The sequence below is a fragment of the Lithobates pipiens genome, unplaced genomic scaffold (assembly GCF_037356315.1).
Source record: "Lithobates pipiens isolate NorthernLeopardFrog02 unplaced genomic scaffold, aLitPip1_a1.2 Scaffold_19, whole genome shotgun sequence".
NCBI lineage: Eukaryota > Metazoa > Chordata > Amphibia > Anura > Ranidae > Lithobates > Lithobates pipiens.
Window position 1 is genome coordinate 42,603,513 of NW_027507764.1, and position 17,854 is coordinate 42,621,366.

The following is a 17,854-nucleotide window of genomic DNA, read 5'->3' on the forward strand; positions in this document are numbered from 1 at the left end:
ACGACGGTAAAGCGCCGCTAAAAATAGCGGCGCTTTACCGCTGGCGCCCGCACCGCCCCAGTGTGAAAGGGGCCTTAAGGCAGATTTTTTCAATGTAATTTTTTCAAATCACTTATTTTTTTTATTTTTATTGCATTTAAGTTCAAATATGAGATCTGAGGACTTTTTGACCCCAGATCTCATATTTAAGAGGACCTGTCATGCTTTTTTCTATTACAAGGGATGTTTACATTCCTTGTAATAGGAATAAAAGTGTTTTTTTTTTTTTTTTAAACAGTGTAAAAATAAATAAAATCAATTAAAATAAATAAGAAAAAATAAAGTTTTTTAAAAAACACCCCGTCCCGACGAGCTCAGGCGCAGAAGCGAGCGCACACGTGAGTAGCGCTCGCATATGAAAATGGTAGTCAAACCACACATGTGAGGTATTGCCGCGATCGGTAGAGCGAGAGCAATAATTCTAGCCCTAGACCTCCTCTGTAACGCAAAAAATGCAACCTGTAGAATTTTTAAATGTCGTATATGGAGATTTTTGAGGCTAAAAGTTTGACGCCATTCCACGAGCGGGCACAAGTTTGAAGCGTGACACGTTGGGTATCAATTTACTCGGCGTAACATTATCTTTCATGATATAAAAAAAAAAAATAATTGGGCTAATTTTACTGCTGTCTTATTTTTTATTCAAAAAAGTGAATTTTTTTCTAAAAAAAGTACACTTGTGAGACTGCTGCGCAAATACAGTGTGAAAAAAAAAAGTATTGCAATGACCGCCATTTTATTCTCTAGGGTGTTAGAAAAAAAACAATATAAAATGTTTGGGGGTTTTAAGTAATTTTCTAGCAAAAAAAAAACCTGTTTTAAACATGTAAACACCGAGTCTGAAAAAGAGGCCTGGTCCTTAAGTTGTTAATTTTTTTTTTTTTTTTTTTTACACCTGCCTAAAACTTTTGGAAAATACAATATATATATATATATATATATATATATATATATATATATATATATATATAAACCATACAAACACAGTATATAGCACTGGGGTAGGGGTGCTAGATTTTCAGAAGCAGCGATAATTGTTCAATGCTCTCTGTGTGGAACAAAAATTATTACGGCTATATAAGCAGTAAAACAACTATACATAGTAGTTTAAACTTGTCATTGAATGTTCATGAGCAATAATATATATATATATATATATATATATATATATATATATATATATATATATATATATATATATATATATATATATATATATATATATATATATATATATATATATATATATATATATATATATATATATATATATATATATATTTTTTTTTTTTTTTTATGATGCCGGCAGTTAGAAAGAGATTTCGCAAAATCAGTTGTTTTAGATTTTTATTAATCATTTTGCAGTGCAAATTGAGATCAGTCTGTATTCACAGCATTAAAACAAGAGAGGGAATAACACAACATAGATGTAAGATGTACAGGAATACGCTCCAAAAAATAAAATAAACAAAAAACCACATCAGTGAATAAAACCATATACAAGATATTACCAGCAGACTACAGAAGAGAGAGGCTGCCGTCAGCAGATTATTAAAGTGAACCTGTCACCAATGAATATGACCAGTATTTTATTTGTATTTTTTTTATTATTATTGTATGTCCTTTTGTGTAAAGAGTTACTGGTGACAGGGTCTCTTTGAATACCTAGGTACTAAAGGTAAAGTGATGTAGCAATCTACAGCAGTCAATCTGAATTCTTTTAATTTCTGCTGCTGAAGTATGACTTTGGATTGGTTGCTGAAATCTATTAGTGATCGGAAACGCAATGTTCTCTGGTTTTTCAAAAGGCCTGTGGGCATGGGGTGCTGGTGGAAAGCACAGCACTGTGTGGGACCGCAATAAAGTACTGAATCTGCCCCCACTGCAAAGCTAAAAGGGACATAGTAAACGCTTGTCCCTGCCTGGTCACGCCAAAGAGCCCAGTTCTGGCTAAGTCTATCCTGCCAATGGGACATACAGTATAGGTGAGCTGCCATTGTAATCTCTTCCAGAAAAGGCTGTTTGGCGTGACGTCATGCAGGTCCAATGGCTTCAATATCTTTGCATGCACTGAACTGGAATAAGTTCTGAATTCACTCAGACGTTAGTTAATTGTTCTATGACAGTCACTTAAAAAATATTTATGCAAAACACAGCATGAACAAAATACATGTGGTTAGCCATTGCTTAAAGTGTCATTAAACCCACATCATTAAAAAAAAAAACCTAACCAACTATCAATAAAATGGTGTATTACATGCTGTTCATACTCACTGTCACTATGGGATTTGTTTCTATATTCTGCAAAAAATCTGGTTGATCCTGCTGTTCTGTCTCCCCCCCTCCCGTCTATGTTCCCACTGCAGTTGGGGATTTTGCAGAGCAGTATTGGCAGCTCTGCACATGCTCAGTTGTCAGTGTATTTTCTATACTGAGCACTGCCTCCCTATCACATCTGAGCAGCCCATGTGACTATAGAGTAACACATGTGGGCATAAACAGTTATAAATGACAGCCCACTTCCTTCCTTCGCCTTCATGCCCACTAACCAGCTAAACACAATGGGCATGGGATATTACATCCTGATTGATGGAGGCTTCATTTCCCTATTCTTCTAAGCCCCTGTACACACGGTCTGAGATTTCGACAACCAAATCCGTCGGATTTTGTCCGTCGGATTCTGTCCGTCGGATCTTGTCCGAAACTGTTGTATATACACGGTCGGGCTAAGTTTTCGAAAAATCCGATCATTCAGAACGTGATGACGTAATTTCGTTACAATGGGACTACATTCAGGCTAGTAGCCAATAGCTTTGATGTAGGAATTTGATCTGAGCATGCGTGGCACTTGGTCCGATCAAAATTCTCTACACTTGATCGGAGTATGTCTGATCGAACCAGTTGGTCGGGAAATATTTCCAACATGTTGGAAAATTGGGTCTGACGGAATCAGTCCGATGCATACCACACACAGTCGGATTATCCAACAACACGGTCCGATAGGACACATTCCGACGGATTCTCCGACCATGTGTACAAGGGCTAAGACACAGGCTTGGAGGGGGCGTGACACAGCCTGTGACTGTCAGAAATCCCACAACATGTTCTTGCCAAAAAATAAATATTTTATTTCATTATACATATTTGTATGACAATTTAAAACTCTTTATAGGTATTATTTATTGTTACTCTGTATTTTTTTTTTTTTTTGAACATGTGACCAGTAGGTGAAGACTGAAAGCTCCTCCTGACAGTTTCCCTGCAGATAGGCAGGAAACAATACAGATATCAATTAGAAAATAAAATAAAAAAGGTATTTTGATTATTTTTTATTTTTTTTAACAATTAGTGCCGCCATCCACATACAGAAAGAAAAGGGATAATGTAAATTAAATAGTGTGTGTTTAGTATCACTTTAAACTCTTAGAAAGAAGTCAACCAATGGCGGACAAGTGGGATTTTTGGAATGTATTAAGAATATCAACAAACGAATAATCACAAAATGAGCTATATTTACTAACAATGGAAAGGCCCATCGACTCATTAAATTTCATTGTTTATTCTGTTCCTGCATTTTGCACACCATTTGTGGGGGGGGGGGGGGGGGGGTTAAAAACATCAGCAATAACCCCTTCAGACAGAAGGGCACAAAAAAAAAAAAAAAAGACTTTCTATGTCAGCCATTCTCATGCTCTGTCAGCCATTCTCTGTGTAATTCTAAAGTTCCTCCAGAGGTTCCTTAAGCTCTGGCCAATTACCCTCCCATCCGATGGTACCTACATAGTTCCAGAGCCAACACGACTTGGCAAAACCAGCTAACTAATCAAACCATTGATCTTCTTAGCTGTCAGTAAGGTTGGCATTCTTCCCCCTGCCCACAAATGTAAGGAGCATTTTATCTATTGACCCCAGTTAAATTGGTTTCAGTAAGTGTTGCCCAAGACCTGACACTTATTTTAGGAGTTCCTCATGGGTAAATAAGTTGGAGGAAGGCTGCTGTGTCAGCTATTCAACCAGAGTTCCGTGGATCGCTAGAGTTCCTCTAGAGGTAGCCAAGGCTTCCTTAAAGCGGAGTCCCATCCACAAGTGGAACAGTAAGTGTAGCTGCTGACTTTTAAATTTGTCCCATCAAAAATCAAACCCATAATCTATTAAGCCATCAGTAAGGGTGGCATTCTTACCACCACTGTAAGCCGAGCATTCTTCCGACTGGTCTCTAAGGTAAGTGAATACTTTACCCATCGACCCCAGATAAACTGGTTTCAGTAAGAAATCCCCTAAGACCCAAAAATTACTTTACGAGTTCCTCTGAGGTAAAACAAGTTGAGAACTGCTGTATTATAACGAAATTTATTTGCTAAAACATAATGAGCTATACAAGTCTAAAGCAGCAACAGAGGCATCAGCGTGACACATTACTTCCTGTGGCTGTTGTAGGCATAATGTAGTTTGATCCAGATAGTGTGCCCCCCCCCTCAAAAAGACTATGAGGGACAATTATTTAATTTTCAGTGCAGGCATCTTCTTTAAATATCTTTAATAAGAAAAAAAAAAAGAATGATTTTGGAAACACTTTATGGCCAACAGTTGGTGGACACCCGATTATCACATCTATACAAGCTTGTTGGACATCCCATTCCAAAACAGTTGACATTAATATGGAATTGTGCCCTTTGTAGCTATAACAGGCTTTGCTCTTCTGGAAAGAATTTCCACAAGATTTTTGAGTGTCTGTGGGAATTTCTTCCCAATAAGCCTCAAGGACATTTGTAAGGTTGGGTACTGGTGTTGGATGAGAAGCACCGTTTCTTAATTGGAGTTCCAATTCATCCCAAAGGACACTTGAGTTCCTACCGCCAAACTGGTTAATAAATTTGGAAGGATGCCCACAAACTATTGGCCTTATATTGGAGGTTTACTTCCATGGGTTACAATTGAAGTTCCTCAATAATGACACCAGAGGGCTCCGTGCTCAATTGTGGATAATGGAACCAGACTGAAAATGAAACAAGGGAGAATACAGTTCTTTTCAATGTTCCTATACTCTCCCATTCAAACATTACTAAGTCAGTACAGGTAGGACTCACTCACTTGAATACACAAGTTGTAAAATCTGCTATGGATCAGAAAGTGGTTTCTCTTTACAGATAGAACAAGTGCACACAAGTATCACTACCCTACAGTATAACCTATAATTCAAACAGACAGTAAGAAACCTAATTTTCACGATTCAAAAATTCCAAGTGTTGGAACAGATTTTCTTGTACCAGAGAGTAGCCAATAGTCATTACCTAAAAAAGGGTGGTGTAAAGACAACATGCATCTTTTTTCCAGAAATTTGCTTTATGTAACAAAAGGGAAAAAAAAAACAAAAAAAAAAAACACAATAGCTGGCAAGTTAAACAGTCTCATCAACGCAAAAGGAAAGACCGCATATAGGACCATGTGAAGTGCAGCAGTTACTCCAAAGTCCAGGTACTGGGCACCTGTGGGGAGACTGGCACCATCAATACTGCCTCATGGTGTGCCAAGAAACTGATTGGAGACCACTTTAATAAAGAAATGCACTTGCTTTTACTAGAATTCGGTTTAATGGTGTTCTTTAGATAAACGTGAGACATATTTCTTCAACAGAGAGGACTATTCAGTGTTTTACATTCTTCAGTTCATGAACTTCTATAAAAAATTGAGGATTGTGAAAAATCCAAGCCCTTATTAATAGGCCAGTGGTCTCCAAATTGTGGCCTGCAAGCTGGATGCATCTTTTTGTTTGCCCACATCTGGCCCTTGGGGCCCTATTCCTCCCACTGATATGAGACACTATTCTAACTCTGACCCCAACAATGGGGCACTATTCCTCCCACTGACATCAATGATGAGGCACTTCTTCTAAGGACCCCCACAATGGGGCACGATTCCTCCCACTGACACCCATGATGGGGCACTATTCCTTCCAATAATACCAACAATGGAGTACTATTGCCTCCACTGACACCAACGATGGGTCACTATTCCTCCAACTGACACCAACGACAGGGGAATTATACCTCCCACTGACACCAATGACAGGACACTATTGCTCCCACTGACACCAGTGATGGGGCATTCCTACAGAACTCAATGGTTCTTTGTTTAAAAAGTTTGGAAACCCTGTAGTAGAACAACCAAAGCCAAGATGGACCGATTGTCCAAGTACTAACCGACACCAGCAGAGTTCTTAAGTTCTCCTGACCAAAGACAGAGGGAAACAGTTGTCTTATCCAGTGATTCAACACAATCTGGCTTGTTTGTCTTGGGGTATCAGACAGCAATAGAACTGGTTAAAATTCATGTCACGATCATTCCAACCCATCGTTAAACTCAAGGCATTAAAAAACAAACACACTACTGGCTACCCCTCCACTGGTTTCTAAACAAACTTTTGTGATACCCAGGTCACCTATTCCTCTTATCCCCAGTGCTGCAATGTGGAAGGGAACTTTGGACAACCCTCACATTGTTTCCTGATGACATGGACACTCCAGTTTGTTAGGCAAGCAATCATTCAAACTGCCCTCAAAACTTGCATTTAACTTTAAAACTGAGTGCAATTCACTGAACAGCTCTCCATTAACACTTTACTGGAGAACCTCGAAAATGTACACAAAATAATCATAAAATGCATTTAACTTTTGATTAAGAGAACTTCAGTAGTCTTAGCACAAATAACTGGAACAAAATGGTCAATAATGACAATAATGACTGTTCTATAAAGTTTTTTCCCCCAGTACTCTCAAATTTCAAATAATTGAAAGTAATGGAATATGAAATGATCCTTTTTTTTATTTTTTATAATGGCTTCCCAAACCCGTAATTCTGTCAGACAACAGTAAAAATGCATTAAAAATCAAGCTGGCTATATTCCACTGGACCCAACCCATAATTGTATTCTGTACAACAAATGTACTTTTTATTGCAGTTATAGTAAATGCAAGTATAGCCAAATATTTTTACATTTTTTAGTTTTTTGATGGAGTGTGGAATGGTTCGAAAACCCTGGTCATGTTTTATTGCTGTCCAGGCACAACTGGAAAGATCTGCATCATATGTGCTGGTGACCATGGTCAACAAGATAGAAAGGGATAGGAAAACTTCCAATGGAGACACCCGTTTCGGTGCCAGCTGGTTAAGAGAATTCCCTTTCTGTTTTGTCTCTGACACAGGAAGTAAAGAAAAATCTTCTCAATGGGACACAGACAGCAAAAAATACTTGAAGATTGTGGGGGTGGGCGAGGAGAGCCATAGTGAACAGTCTTGATAAGTCCAACCAGTTGAAAAAAACAGTATAACCACTTTTTTAGTGTACGATTGGGGCTCCCCCTTCTTCAGGGCCACTTGTACCTCAGTTGTAGATGCATTCACTCACATATGTTTTTAATTTGTACCTTCCCCAATGTTAGCCTTGGGGAAGGGGGATGACCAGTCCCCTGAAACACGTTGGCTATGTTTTACCCTAAAAAAAGTGATCACTGTTCTCCAATCAGCTTGCGTTTCCAAGAACTGCGTTTATGCACAGTGATCCTCTTCCACCCGAACAACCTTTGCATGCTTTAGGGCACCTACTCCAAGGTATCCCCATGAGTTGTGCCACCACAGACCTAATGACCAGGTCTAGTGCTACCCCATACATATGCTACGAAGCAGGAAAAGTAGTAACGGGGTCTTAATCCAAAATACACAATTTATAGCTTTGGTCATTGGTCTTCCCTTTATTAGTTCACTATAGGTCTGGTGGTTCCCACATACCTCCCCTCCATTTAACCCCCCCCCCCCCCCCCCAAAAAAAAAAAAGTTATAGGAAATATAGCAGTATGATTCTTTGGGATTATCACACTCCGCACTTTAATACATAGTTTTGTGTTATTTTTATCGACATTGGAGTTTCAGAAGTGTTTCCATAGTAACAGAGGCTAAGTGACAGGATCAATAATATTTTAGCTTTTTTTGTTTTCACCTTTAAGCTTTCCTTCAAGTGTTGAACATAAATTAATTATTGGTATTTTAAGTCCCTTTTAAAAAAACAAAAAGAAGGTTTATAGTTGTCACGACCTTCAGACAAAAAAAAAAAAAAAAAAGAAGATAGAACAACCACAGCAACCGAGACGCTGTAGAGGATTCAGTAGTGTACAGGGAGCGAGCAGTCTTAGAAATGGTATTGCTATCAGAGGAAGGCGCTGGGATTGGCTCGCGGGTCCTTCTGATTTCTGTATCTGTAAGTCAGCCAAACACCAAGGATCTGGAAAAAAAATAAAAAATTATTAATAACTAATAATGAACTAACCCAAGCTAGCCTTCAAATACACACTTTCTGGGCAAAGGTTTGTGGAACTTTCACCCTCACACCTTTATACATTTTATTGGACATCTCATTCCAAAACCATGACCAGCAATATGGATGTAGTGCTACCCCAGAAGGGGCCGTTGGCAATATCAGATTTTTTTCCTAATAGTACAGAGGCTGCCCACCCCAGCCAGAACCGGTCCATTCACACCGACTCCAGTAACATCATTTTTAAGAGTTAATGCTTGAAGAAACTTTACTAGTAGGAGGGGATGGGACACTCCCAAACAATTAACACATAGCAATTAGAGGACAAGCTTCTCCTTAATGCAGTAAACTGCTGGACAATTGAAAAAACATTTTTGTACCCGCAAGGTACAGGTATAATGTGGTAGGGGTACACCCTTCTTTTGCCACATATTTGGGGATGTGGCACACCCATTTATAGTTTTTGTCTGTCAGACCCTTCCATTACACAATATTTTGTAGGGTGTCTGTGGGAATTTGAATCTATTGAGTCAAAAGAACATTTGTGAGGTCAGGTACTTATGTTGGGTGAGAAGACCTAGCTCACAATTGCCATTGTGTTTTATCCCAAACATGTTCAGTAGAGTTGAGATCTGGGCTCTATGAAGGCCAGTTAAGTTCCTCCATATTAACCTCCTCAGCTCTCGACATGTCTAATACGTCTGTAGTACACTAGAGTTTAGGCAGGGTTGCTCCTCACAAAAATTTTACTTGCCAGGACTAGTTATCCTGGTTTATTGCTAGAGATCTACTGATTAATCCTGAAGTTTGGCCTTGTTGCCCTTTTCTCTTCTACCATTAGGTTGCCAGGTATTTGGTGGTACTAGATACGAGAAGGGCAACGCAAGGTCAGGTTATGGGTATATGGGGTATCTCAGCCAATGGGCAGGGGTTTTCTTGAATCCCTTGGCTTGCTGCGAGAGCCTATATATTCAGATGGAGTCAGGTGATCTATGTTTTGTGCCACCTGGACAGGTGTCGACGCTTGATGAAGATACCACCGTGAAGATTGAAGGAGCTCAAGGGATTCAGTGGCAGCGGTGAGAGACTGGGAGCTCAGTGTATGGGAGAACTACAAGGAGCAATTGTAATGAAAGTGAACGAACTGTTAAGCCTTGTGTTAGGAACTGTTAAAGACTGTTGCCATAGGAGACAGCATTCCTGCACATGCAGATGTGGCATCTTGCTGGATGCCTTTACCTGCATGGCTGTCTTCCTATTGAAGTTTGGAGTCTGCCAATTAATCTTGCAACTACCTAAGGGTGTCCTGGCCCTAGCCCTCTCCCCCCCCCCCCCCCCAAAAAAGTTTTTTAAAGAGAAATAAACTTTCTTTTGCATCCAAGAAGTGTCTGGCGCCCAAAAACTAACAATACACCCACCATGCCTAACCTTACCATTCCTAGGGGTAGATTTCCTCTCACTTCCTGTTGTCTCCCTCCATTTGTAAGTAGGAGTCATTGTCAGATGTGTACTAGAGCAGTGGTCATCAACCCTGTCCTCAGGGCCCACTAACAGGCCAGGTTTGTAAGATAACTGAAATACATCACAGGTGATATCATTTTCTGCTCAGTGATTGCAGTATTCTAGTCTGCATCTCCCCAAGGTAATACATAAAACATGGCCTCTTAGTGGGCCCTGAGGACAGGGTTGATGACCACTGTACTAGAGGACCGCCTGTACACAATTTTTTTCCTGCAAACTATGTGCATTTATTTCTTAAAAGGAAAAAACTTTGCCTTTAAACCTCTTTTGGGGAACTTTTTTTTACCTTGCATGGAATGGGCCTTTAAAATAGTTTCAGCCCTTAGTCATTAGTGTTTTTTTCCACAGGTTAGGACCCCTGCCAGGTTTTATCAAGTTATAGTGTCTTAATTGGGGAAATATAAAGGAAATTGGTGCACTCCAAATGGTTCCATGGCACGTAAAGTGAATAAGTGGATGGCGCTATGCAGAGAACTCATGTAAGGTTTCATTGCATACGCTCATTGGTGGAATTTCACTTCCGGTAACAGCGACATCTCCCCAAAACCACCCGAGCACCAACTTACCTCTGTAAAACTGAAGAAGAAACCAATTCCACCCACAACTCTCAGCACCTCTTCAGCATGCTTCTCAATGATCGAGCCACACGTCGACACACAGTTATGAGTTTGAAAACATTTCTGCAAGAAGAATAAATTGTTACACTGTGAGTCAGACAGAACACTGTCATAAACCGTAGTAATGAGCAAATTGGGTTAATTGAGGGAGACCTTGATAAAATTCAAATTGCAATGGAGTCAAGGGAAGACTATTTTTCATGGTCAGCTTTACTCCGTGGCGTAGCACGTGGGAAGGCATCCGATGTGGTCGCTGCAGGCGCAACATTTAGAGGGGCGCAGGATGAAAGACAGCAGGCTCCCACAATGTGCATCATCCAGCGTAAGCCAACGCTTCCAATACAGCATGAGCCCGCTGCCCAGCATGAGCACGAGAGTCACACTGGAGAACAGAGCTGGCTCACGCTGGATAGGTGTGTGCAGGAGGTGTGCCTGGGCACACCCTAATCCAGGGGCAGTGCCAGGGGGGGTGTTTGGGTTCAACCCCATCTCTGCGACCATCAGTGTCACGGGCCTGGCAAGGTCTGTCTTTGAGTTTCTTACTTGGCTGCAGTGTCCCTCCAATGCCACGAAACACACCATTCTAAGGTTGCAGCTGGTGGGGACTCTGTCATCTGTGCAGAGGGCTGAGAAGGTGGAGGGTGGAGAAGGGGTGTGGCCAAACGCTACATCACTACAGAAATTCCCTCCATGCTCCATCTGTGCTTCTTAAACCTTTACACTTACCGCGCACTGCTCCCCGACCGGCCGCCCGCACCGCGCACTGCTCCCCGACCGGCCGCCCGCACCGCGCACTGCTCCCGACCGGCCGCCCGCTCCGCGCACTGCTCCCCGCCCGGCCGCACCGCGCACTGCTCCTCGCCCGGCCGCCCGCTCCGCGCACTGCTCCCCGACCGGCCGCCCGCTCCGCGCACTGCTCCCCGACCGGCCGCCCGCACCGCGCACTGCTCCCCGACCGGCCGCCCGCTCCGCGCACTGCTCCCCGACCGGCCGCCCTCTCCGCGCACTGCTCCCCGACCGGCCGCCCGCACCGCGCACTGCTCCCCGACCGGCCGCCCGCTCCGCGCACTGCTCCCCGACCGGCCGCCCGCTCCGCGCACTGCTCCCCGACCGGCCGCCCGCACCGCGCACTGCTCCCCGACCGGCCGCCCGCACCGCTCCCCGACCGGCCGCCCGCACCGCACACTGCTCCCCGACCGGCCGCCCGCACCGCGCACTGCTCCCCGACCGGCCGCCCGCACCGCTCCCCGTCCTTTCACACGGGGCAGTCGTCACCTGATCCGATGACGGATGAAAAAATAGCTTTTTGCCTCCGTCACACTTTTTCGGATCGGAGCGGGTCGGATGTCAGCGGACTTGTCACCGCTGACATCCGACGCTTCATAGACCTCTATGGAGCATCCGTTCAGGTTCACTTGAAAAACTGACAGGCGGACCTAAATGGATTGTCCGCGTGAAAGGGGCCTAAGGCAATAAAGAAAAAACATTTCTAAATAGCAACCAGAAAACTTGAGACTATACAATTTTTTGTTTTTTGTGTATTTTACTATTATTTAGAGTTACTTAGACCCCTTTCACACCACACCGCCCTTTGCGACGCATTTCGGGCGCTAGTGGGGCACTTTTACCCCCCGCTAGCGGCCGCGAAAGGGTTAAAACCACCAGCAATACGCCGCAATAGTGGCGTTTTGCCGGCGGTATTACAGCGCTGCCCCATTGATTTCAATGGGGAGCAGCGGTGGAGGAGAGGTAAATACACCGCTCCTTCACCGCTCCAAAGAAGCTGCTGGCAGAACTTTTCCCTGACGTCCTGCCAGCGCACCGCTGTAGTGTGAAAGCCCTCGGGCTTTCACACTACACACAATGGTGCAGGTTCTTTAAGGCGGATTGCAGGCGCTATTTCTAACGCTATAGCGCCTGCAAAACGCCCTGGTGTGAAAGGGGTCTTAGAATTTAAAAGAAAGGGGAAAAAAAACACTTACTTTAAAACCTTTAGGGGTTGCTTTTTGGACTTTTTTTTTTTATCTAAAAACCCCCCAAAAACCTCAAATAACATTAGAATTGTGATTTTTTTTGTATTTTATTGTTATACAGAATAAAATGTACAAATCATTAGTAAGACCTAATAAAACCCGAAGTACAACAACAAGTCCTATTTGCAATCTCAGAACACCCAATAAAAAGGGCAGTATGCGACTGGTCTAAACTACGCGGCATGTTCACCATTGCCAGGAGCCTGGTGGACAAGATGGGAGAACTAGAGATACTGTTGTACTAGGAGGACTTCGATTTTGTGGGAATTTCAGATACTTGGTTCAACAGCTCTAATGATTGGCTGGCAACCATTTAAGGGTATTCCCTTTATCGCAAGGATAGAGAGGGTAAAAAAAAGGGGGAGAGGTATGCCTGTATATTAAGCATAATGTACAAGTTAATGTAAGAGATGGCATAACTAAGGGAGCTAGGGAGGAGGTGGAATCCTTATGAGTAGAGCTCCAAAGGGATGAAACTAAAGGGAAAATAATACTGGGAGTACGCTACAGGCCTCATAACCTGAGGGAGGAGGGGGAGACGGACTTCCTGTCACAATTTGGATTAGTAGCAAGGATGGGAAGTATCATCATAATGGGGGATTTTCATTATCCGGACATAGACTGGGCGGAAGGAATCACGCTTTCGTCTAAGGCTCGCCAGTTCCTAATGACTTGCAGGACAATTTACAGACTCGATCATGGATGTGGAAATACGGGGCAATTTAGGAAACAGCGATCACAAGTCAATTAGCTTCAGTAAAATCACGCAGATAGCAAGCATAAAGGGAATACAAAGACACTGAATCTCCAAAGCGTGAACTTCCCTAAACTACGAACCTTCCTAGAAGATATAAAAACTGGGATAAAATCTTAGGAACAAAGAACACAGAGGAGAGATTTCCCAAGAAATTCATTAAGTATATAAACTGTTAGAAAGGGAGGACAGACCATATTGGCCCCATGAAGAACGAGGAAGGAAATCTGGTTACAAAGGATGGGGAGATGGCAAAAATGTATTGAATTTATTCTTCTCCTCCATCTTCACGAGGGAATGGGGGGGCTTCAGTAACCAAAAAACTTCAGTATTTATCCTCATGACATCTCAGCAAGCGCCCTCATTTCCTTAGGGAACACGGTCAAGTAATTGCCAGAACATTGTTCTTAATTTTTACTGACAGTCTACCAACTGGAATGGTACCAACTGATTGGAGAAAAGCCAAAGTAGCACCAATATTTAAAAAAGGGCCAAAATACATCCCTGGGAATTATAGACCAGTCAGCCTAACATCAATAGTATGCAAGCTCTTGGAGGGGATGATAAGGGACAGGGCCCTCTGATTCCCCCCTGTATTGAATTGTATTGTAATTGTACCGTCTACCCTAATGTTGTAAAACGCTGTGTAAACTGTTGGCGCTATATAAATCCTGTATAATAATAACAATAATAAATACAAGATTTTAGTAATGAGAACTGTATCATTAGCAGTAATCAGCATGGATTCATGAATAATCATTCTGGCCAAACCAATCTATTAACCTTCTATGAGGAGGCGAGCTGCCATCTACATAAAGGAAGGAATGTAGACGTGGTGTATCTGGATTTTGCAAAAATTTGACACAGTTCCCCATAAACGTTTACTGTACAAAGTAAGGTCAGTTGGCATGGACTGAAAACTGGCTACAAGGGAGAGGTCAGGGTGGTGATAAATGGGGAGTACTCAGAATGGTAAGGGGTGGAAAATGGGGTCCCCCAGGGTTCTGTGCTGGAACCAATCCTATTTAAATTTGTTCATAAACGACCTGGAGGATGGGTTAAACAGTTCAATCTTGGCATTTGCAGTCTATACTAAGCTAAGCAGGGCAATAACATCTCCGCAGGATGTAGAAACCTTGCAAGAAGATCTGAACAAATTGATGGGTGGGGCAACTACATGGCAAATGAGGTTTCATTTGGAAAAGTTTAAAATAATGCATTTGGGTGACAAAAATATGAATGCAATCTACTCACTGGGGGAAATCAAGGATGGAAAAGGACCTGGGGTCCTAATAAATAGGCTCAGCAATGGCATGCAATGTCCAGCTGCTGCTAACAAAGCAAACAGAATATTTCTGCTTTAATTCTCCCACTCTGCAAGACTCTGGTCCGGCCTCACCTGGAGTATGCTGTCCAGTTCTGGGCACCAGTCCTCAGGAAGAATGTACTGGAAATGGAGTGAGTACAGAGAAAGGCAGGGCTGGACTGGGACAAAAATGTGGCCCTGGACTTCATTATTACCGGCCCACTTTAAATTTGGGTGTCCTCAACAGCAGCCCCCTTGACACCAGAGTCCCCACCAGTAGCCCCCTTCACAACAGAGTATCCTCCCTCTCCTCCCCCCTCCCACATGTACTCACAGTTTTGAAGGCAACTTTTCGTTCCTCTCTCCAGTCATGTGATTAAAAGTGATAAGGGGAGAGAGAATGGAAAGTCTGCTGGCTGTCTATCTCCCCCTGCAGGCTGGAGGGAGCATAATGAATGAATGCTCTCTCCAGCAAGTGATGGAAGCAGCTCCTCCTGACAGGAGTGAAATCACAATCACTCACTGTCAGAGAGAAGTGGCTCCAGGACTGCACCTGACTGGCTCACCGGGAAACTCCCGGTAGTCCCGATGGCCAGTCCATACCTGGAGAAAGGCAATAAAGCTAATAAAAGGGACTGGAAGATATTAGTTATGAAGAAAGAGCACAAGCACTGAACTTATTCTGCCTGGAGAAGAGACACTTGCAAGGGGATAGGATTTCAATTTACAAAATACCTTTTTACTGTTTATACTGTTGACCCCACAATAGGGATAAAACTTTTTTGCGGAAGGGAGTTTAACAAGACACGTGGCCACTCATTAAAATTAGAAGAAAAGAAGGTTTAACCTTAAACTGTGTAGAGGGTTCTTTACTGTAAAGAGCGGCAAGGATGTGGGATTCCCTTCCACAAGTGGTGGTATCAGCGGGGAGCATCGATAGTTTCAAAAAACGATTAGATAAGCACATAAACTACCGCAAAATGCAGGGATATACAATGTAATACTGACATATAATCCCACACATAGGTTGAACTTGATGGACTTGTGTCTTATTTAAACCTCACCTACTATGTAACCATGTAATATACAGTTCAGTTTTGGGCTCCAGTTCTCAAAAGATAAAAAATCGGGGGAACTGCAGAGAAGGGCAACCAAACTGATAAGAGGTATGGAGGAGCTCAACTATGGGAAAATAGAAGAAAGTTATTCTTTCTTGAGAAGAGGAGATTAAGGAGGGATATGGTCACCATGAACAAATACATAAGGTGGGGACACGATCACCACATAATACATACATAAGTGGGACCTAATAAACATATATAAATATGTAAGGGGGGACGCAGTCACCATGTATAAATACATAGGGGGTACATGATCAAGTATAAATTCACAAGTAGGTGGGTAGGGGAGATATGATCTATACAGTGAAATTGTTGTAGACTTATTCACTTTGGAGGTCATTACAGAGATTAAAGGGGCACTTTAATGCCTAAAGGAAAAGAAATTTAACCTCCACATACAGAAAAGCTTTTACAGTAAGCGCTGTGAAAATGTGGAATAGACTCCCTCAAGAACTAGTTCTGGCCAGCTCAGTAGATCTTTTAAAAAAAAAAAAAAAATGCCTGGATGCATTCATAAATGGACAAAATTATAACAGAATGTTAATGTTTACCAGGGATTGATGAACCAGGGAACATCCGGGGACAAGGAAGGAATTACATTTTTCCCCCACTAGAGCAAATTGGCTCGTGCTTTATAGCACGGTTTCTGCCTTCCTCTGGATCAACTGAGTGTATAGAATTGTGTATATTGAGGTTTTCTATTTTTTTCTGTTTATTCAATTTATTTATTTTTTAAATTTGATTGTTGAACTAGATGGACTTGTGTCTTTTTTTTTCCAACCTATGTAACCCCAACAAAACCCTACGGTTTGCCGTTACATTTTTCAAGATGAAATTTCCACATCTGTTGACCATCAAAAAAAAGCTTCAGAATGGCAAAGATGTTTTTATTACAAATTTTGTGAGCAGACTGCAGTTGCTTCAACTTCAGTGCTTGCCGGTGTAAATTGCCGGGGGGGGGGGGGGGGGCAAACGGTATGGCACCCCATCACTGGCGACTTCCCCTGCTTGGCGGGGCGGCCTCCAGCTCTCCACAGGCAATCACGGCAACGGTGGTAGCGGCCTCCCTCCTTCTTAGAGGCCAAATCGGGAGTCTTCTCTCTTTTTAACCAATCAAAAAACGGGTCTCACACCCGCTTCTGATTTGCTAAATTAAGGATCAGTGTTTCAACAGTGATTATTTATTCGCTGCTGCAACACATTTGGGTGGGATCGGAACGTATTCTCTGTGACCCGAGCCCACCTTATTTTGAAGCCTAATCAGGTGCTAAAAACCACACACACAACAACAACAACTCGGTCACTGTAATTCATACGCCCGATACCCTGAAAGGGGCCGGATGTATAAATAGGGGGTGGCTGCAGTGGTCGTGGATAGATTCATGCTATGCATGAATCTATCCACTGCATATAAGGGCTGGGCGTGGAGAGAGGGGGCGGAGCCCAAGCACCCTTAATGGACACCCCTCCACTGATGCATTTTGAACTTGAGAATTTTGAGCTGACTATGGAAATTCCAATCTCAATCACTAGATAAGCCTCAGAAGAGGTGTAAGGAATACGTATGAGCGTCTGTTTTGTTAAACTTACTGCCCCACAGGATTCACTTTCATTGAAGCTGTGAAATCCGCAACAGTCCAGGTGTTTCTCCATGTCAGCCCTAGCGTTTGCCGTGTGGTTCCAACCCATCTCCAGGAGCTCATTCTGCAAGATAAAAGAACATCCGCAATTGCTACAGTCAGTGATTTTCTGGTTCTGCTCTGTGATGTCCATAAAAAGTTTTGGAAGTATCCACCATGTCTCGTATCATCTACTTGAAGAGGTTTACTGGCCAGTGTTAAACATGTTACATTCATCGCCATGGGTTGCTCAAAGAATTTCATATCCTTTTTTAGCATTCCTCATCCTATTCTCCATGCAGCATTATAATAAATGGTCACACACCCAGAAACATTTAGACTCTGGATTCAACCTCATTATATAATTTTATATAAATATTATATCAAACATCTGAGAATATTTATTATATTATGCAGCACAGCATATTTGTTATATTTGGCACCAGAGCGTATTCATTAAATATTATACACTGAGCATATTTATTATATTCTACCCCACAGCATATAATTTAATATAATAAATATGCTCTGGTGCA

At 42.3% G+C, this 17,854-nt stretch overlaps 1 protein-coding gene across 1 annotated transcript in view; it reads right to left on the bottom strand.

Annotated features, from left to right (window-relative positions):
- Window positions 1-1,369: 1,369 nt before the first annotated feature.
- The window catches only part of TSPAN13 (tetraspanin 13), a 26,265-nt gene continuing 9,780 nt past the window's right edge, over window positions 1,370-17,854 (bottom strand). The window contains exons 3-5 of the mRNA XM_077490684.1: window positions 17,290-17,403; window positions 10,435-10,548; window positions 1,370-8,314 (exon numbers count right to left, since the gene is read on the bottom strand). Coding sequence (XP_077346810.1) covers window positions 8,240-8,314; window positions 10,435-10,548; window positions 17,290-17,403 — 303 coding nt within the window. The 3' untranslated portion in view covers window positions 1,370-8,239. The remainder of the gene's footprint in view (window positions 8,315-10,434; window positions 10,549-17,289; window positions 17,404-17,854) is intronic.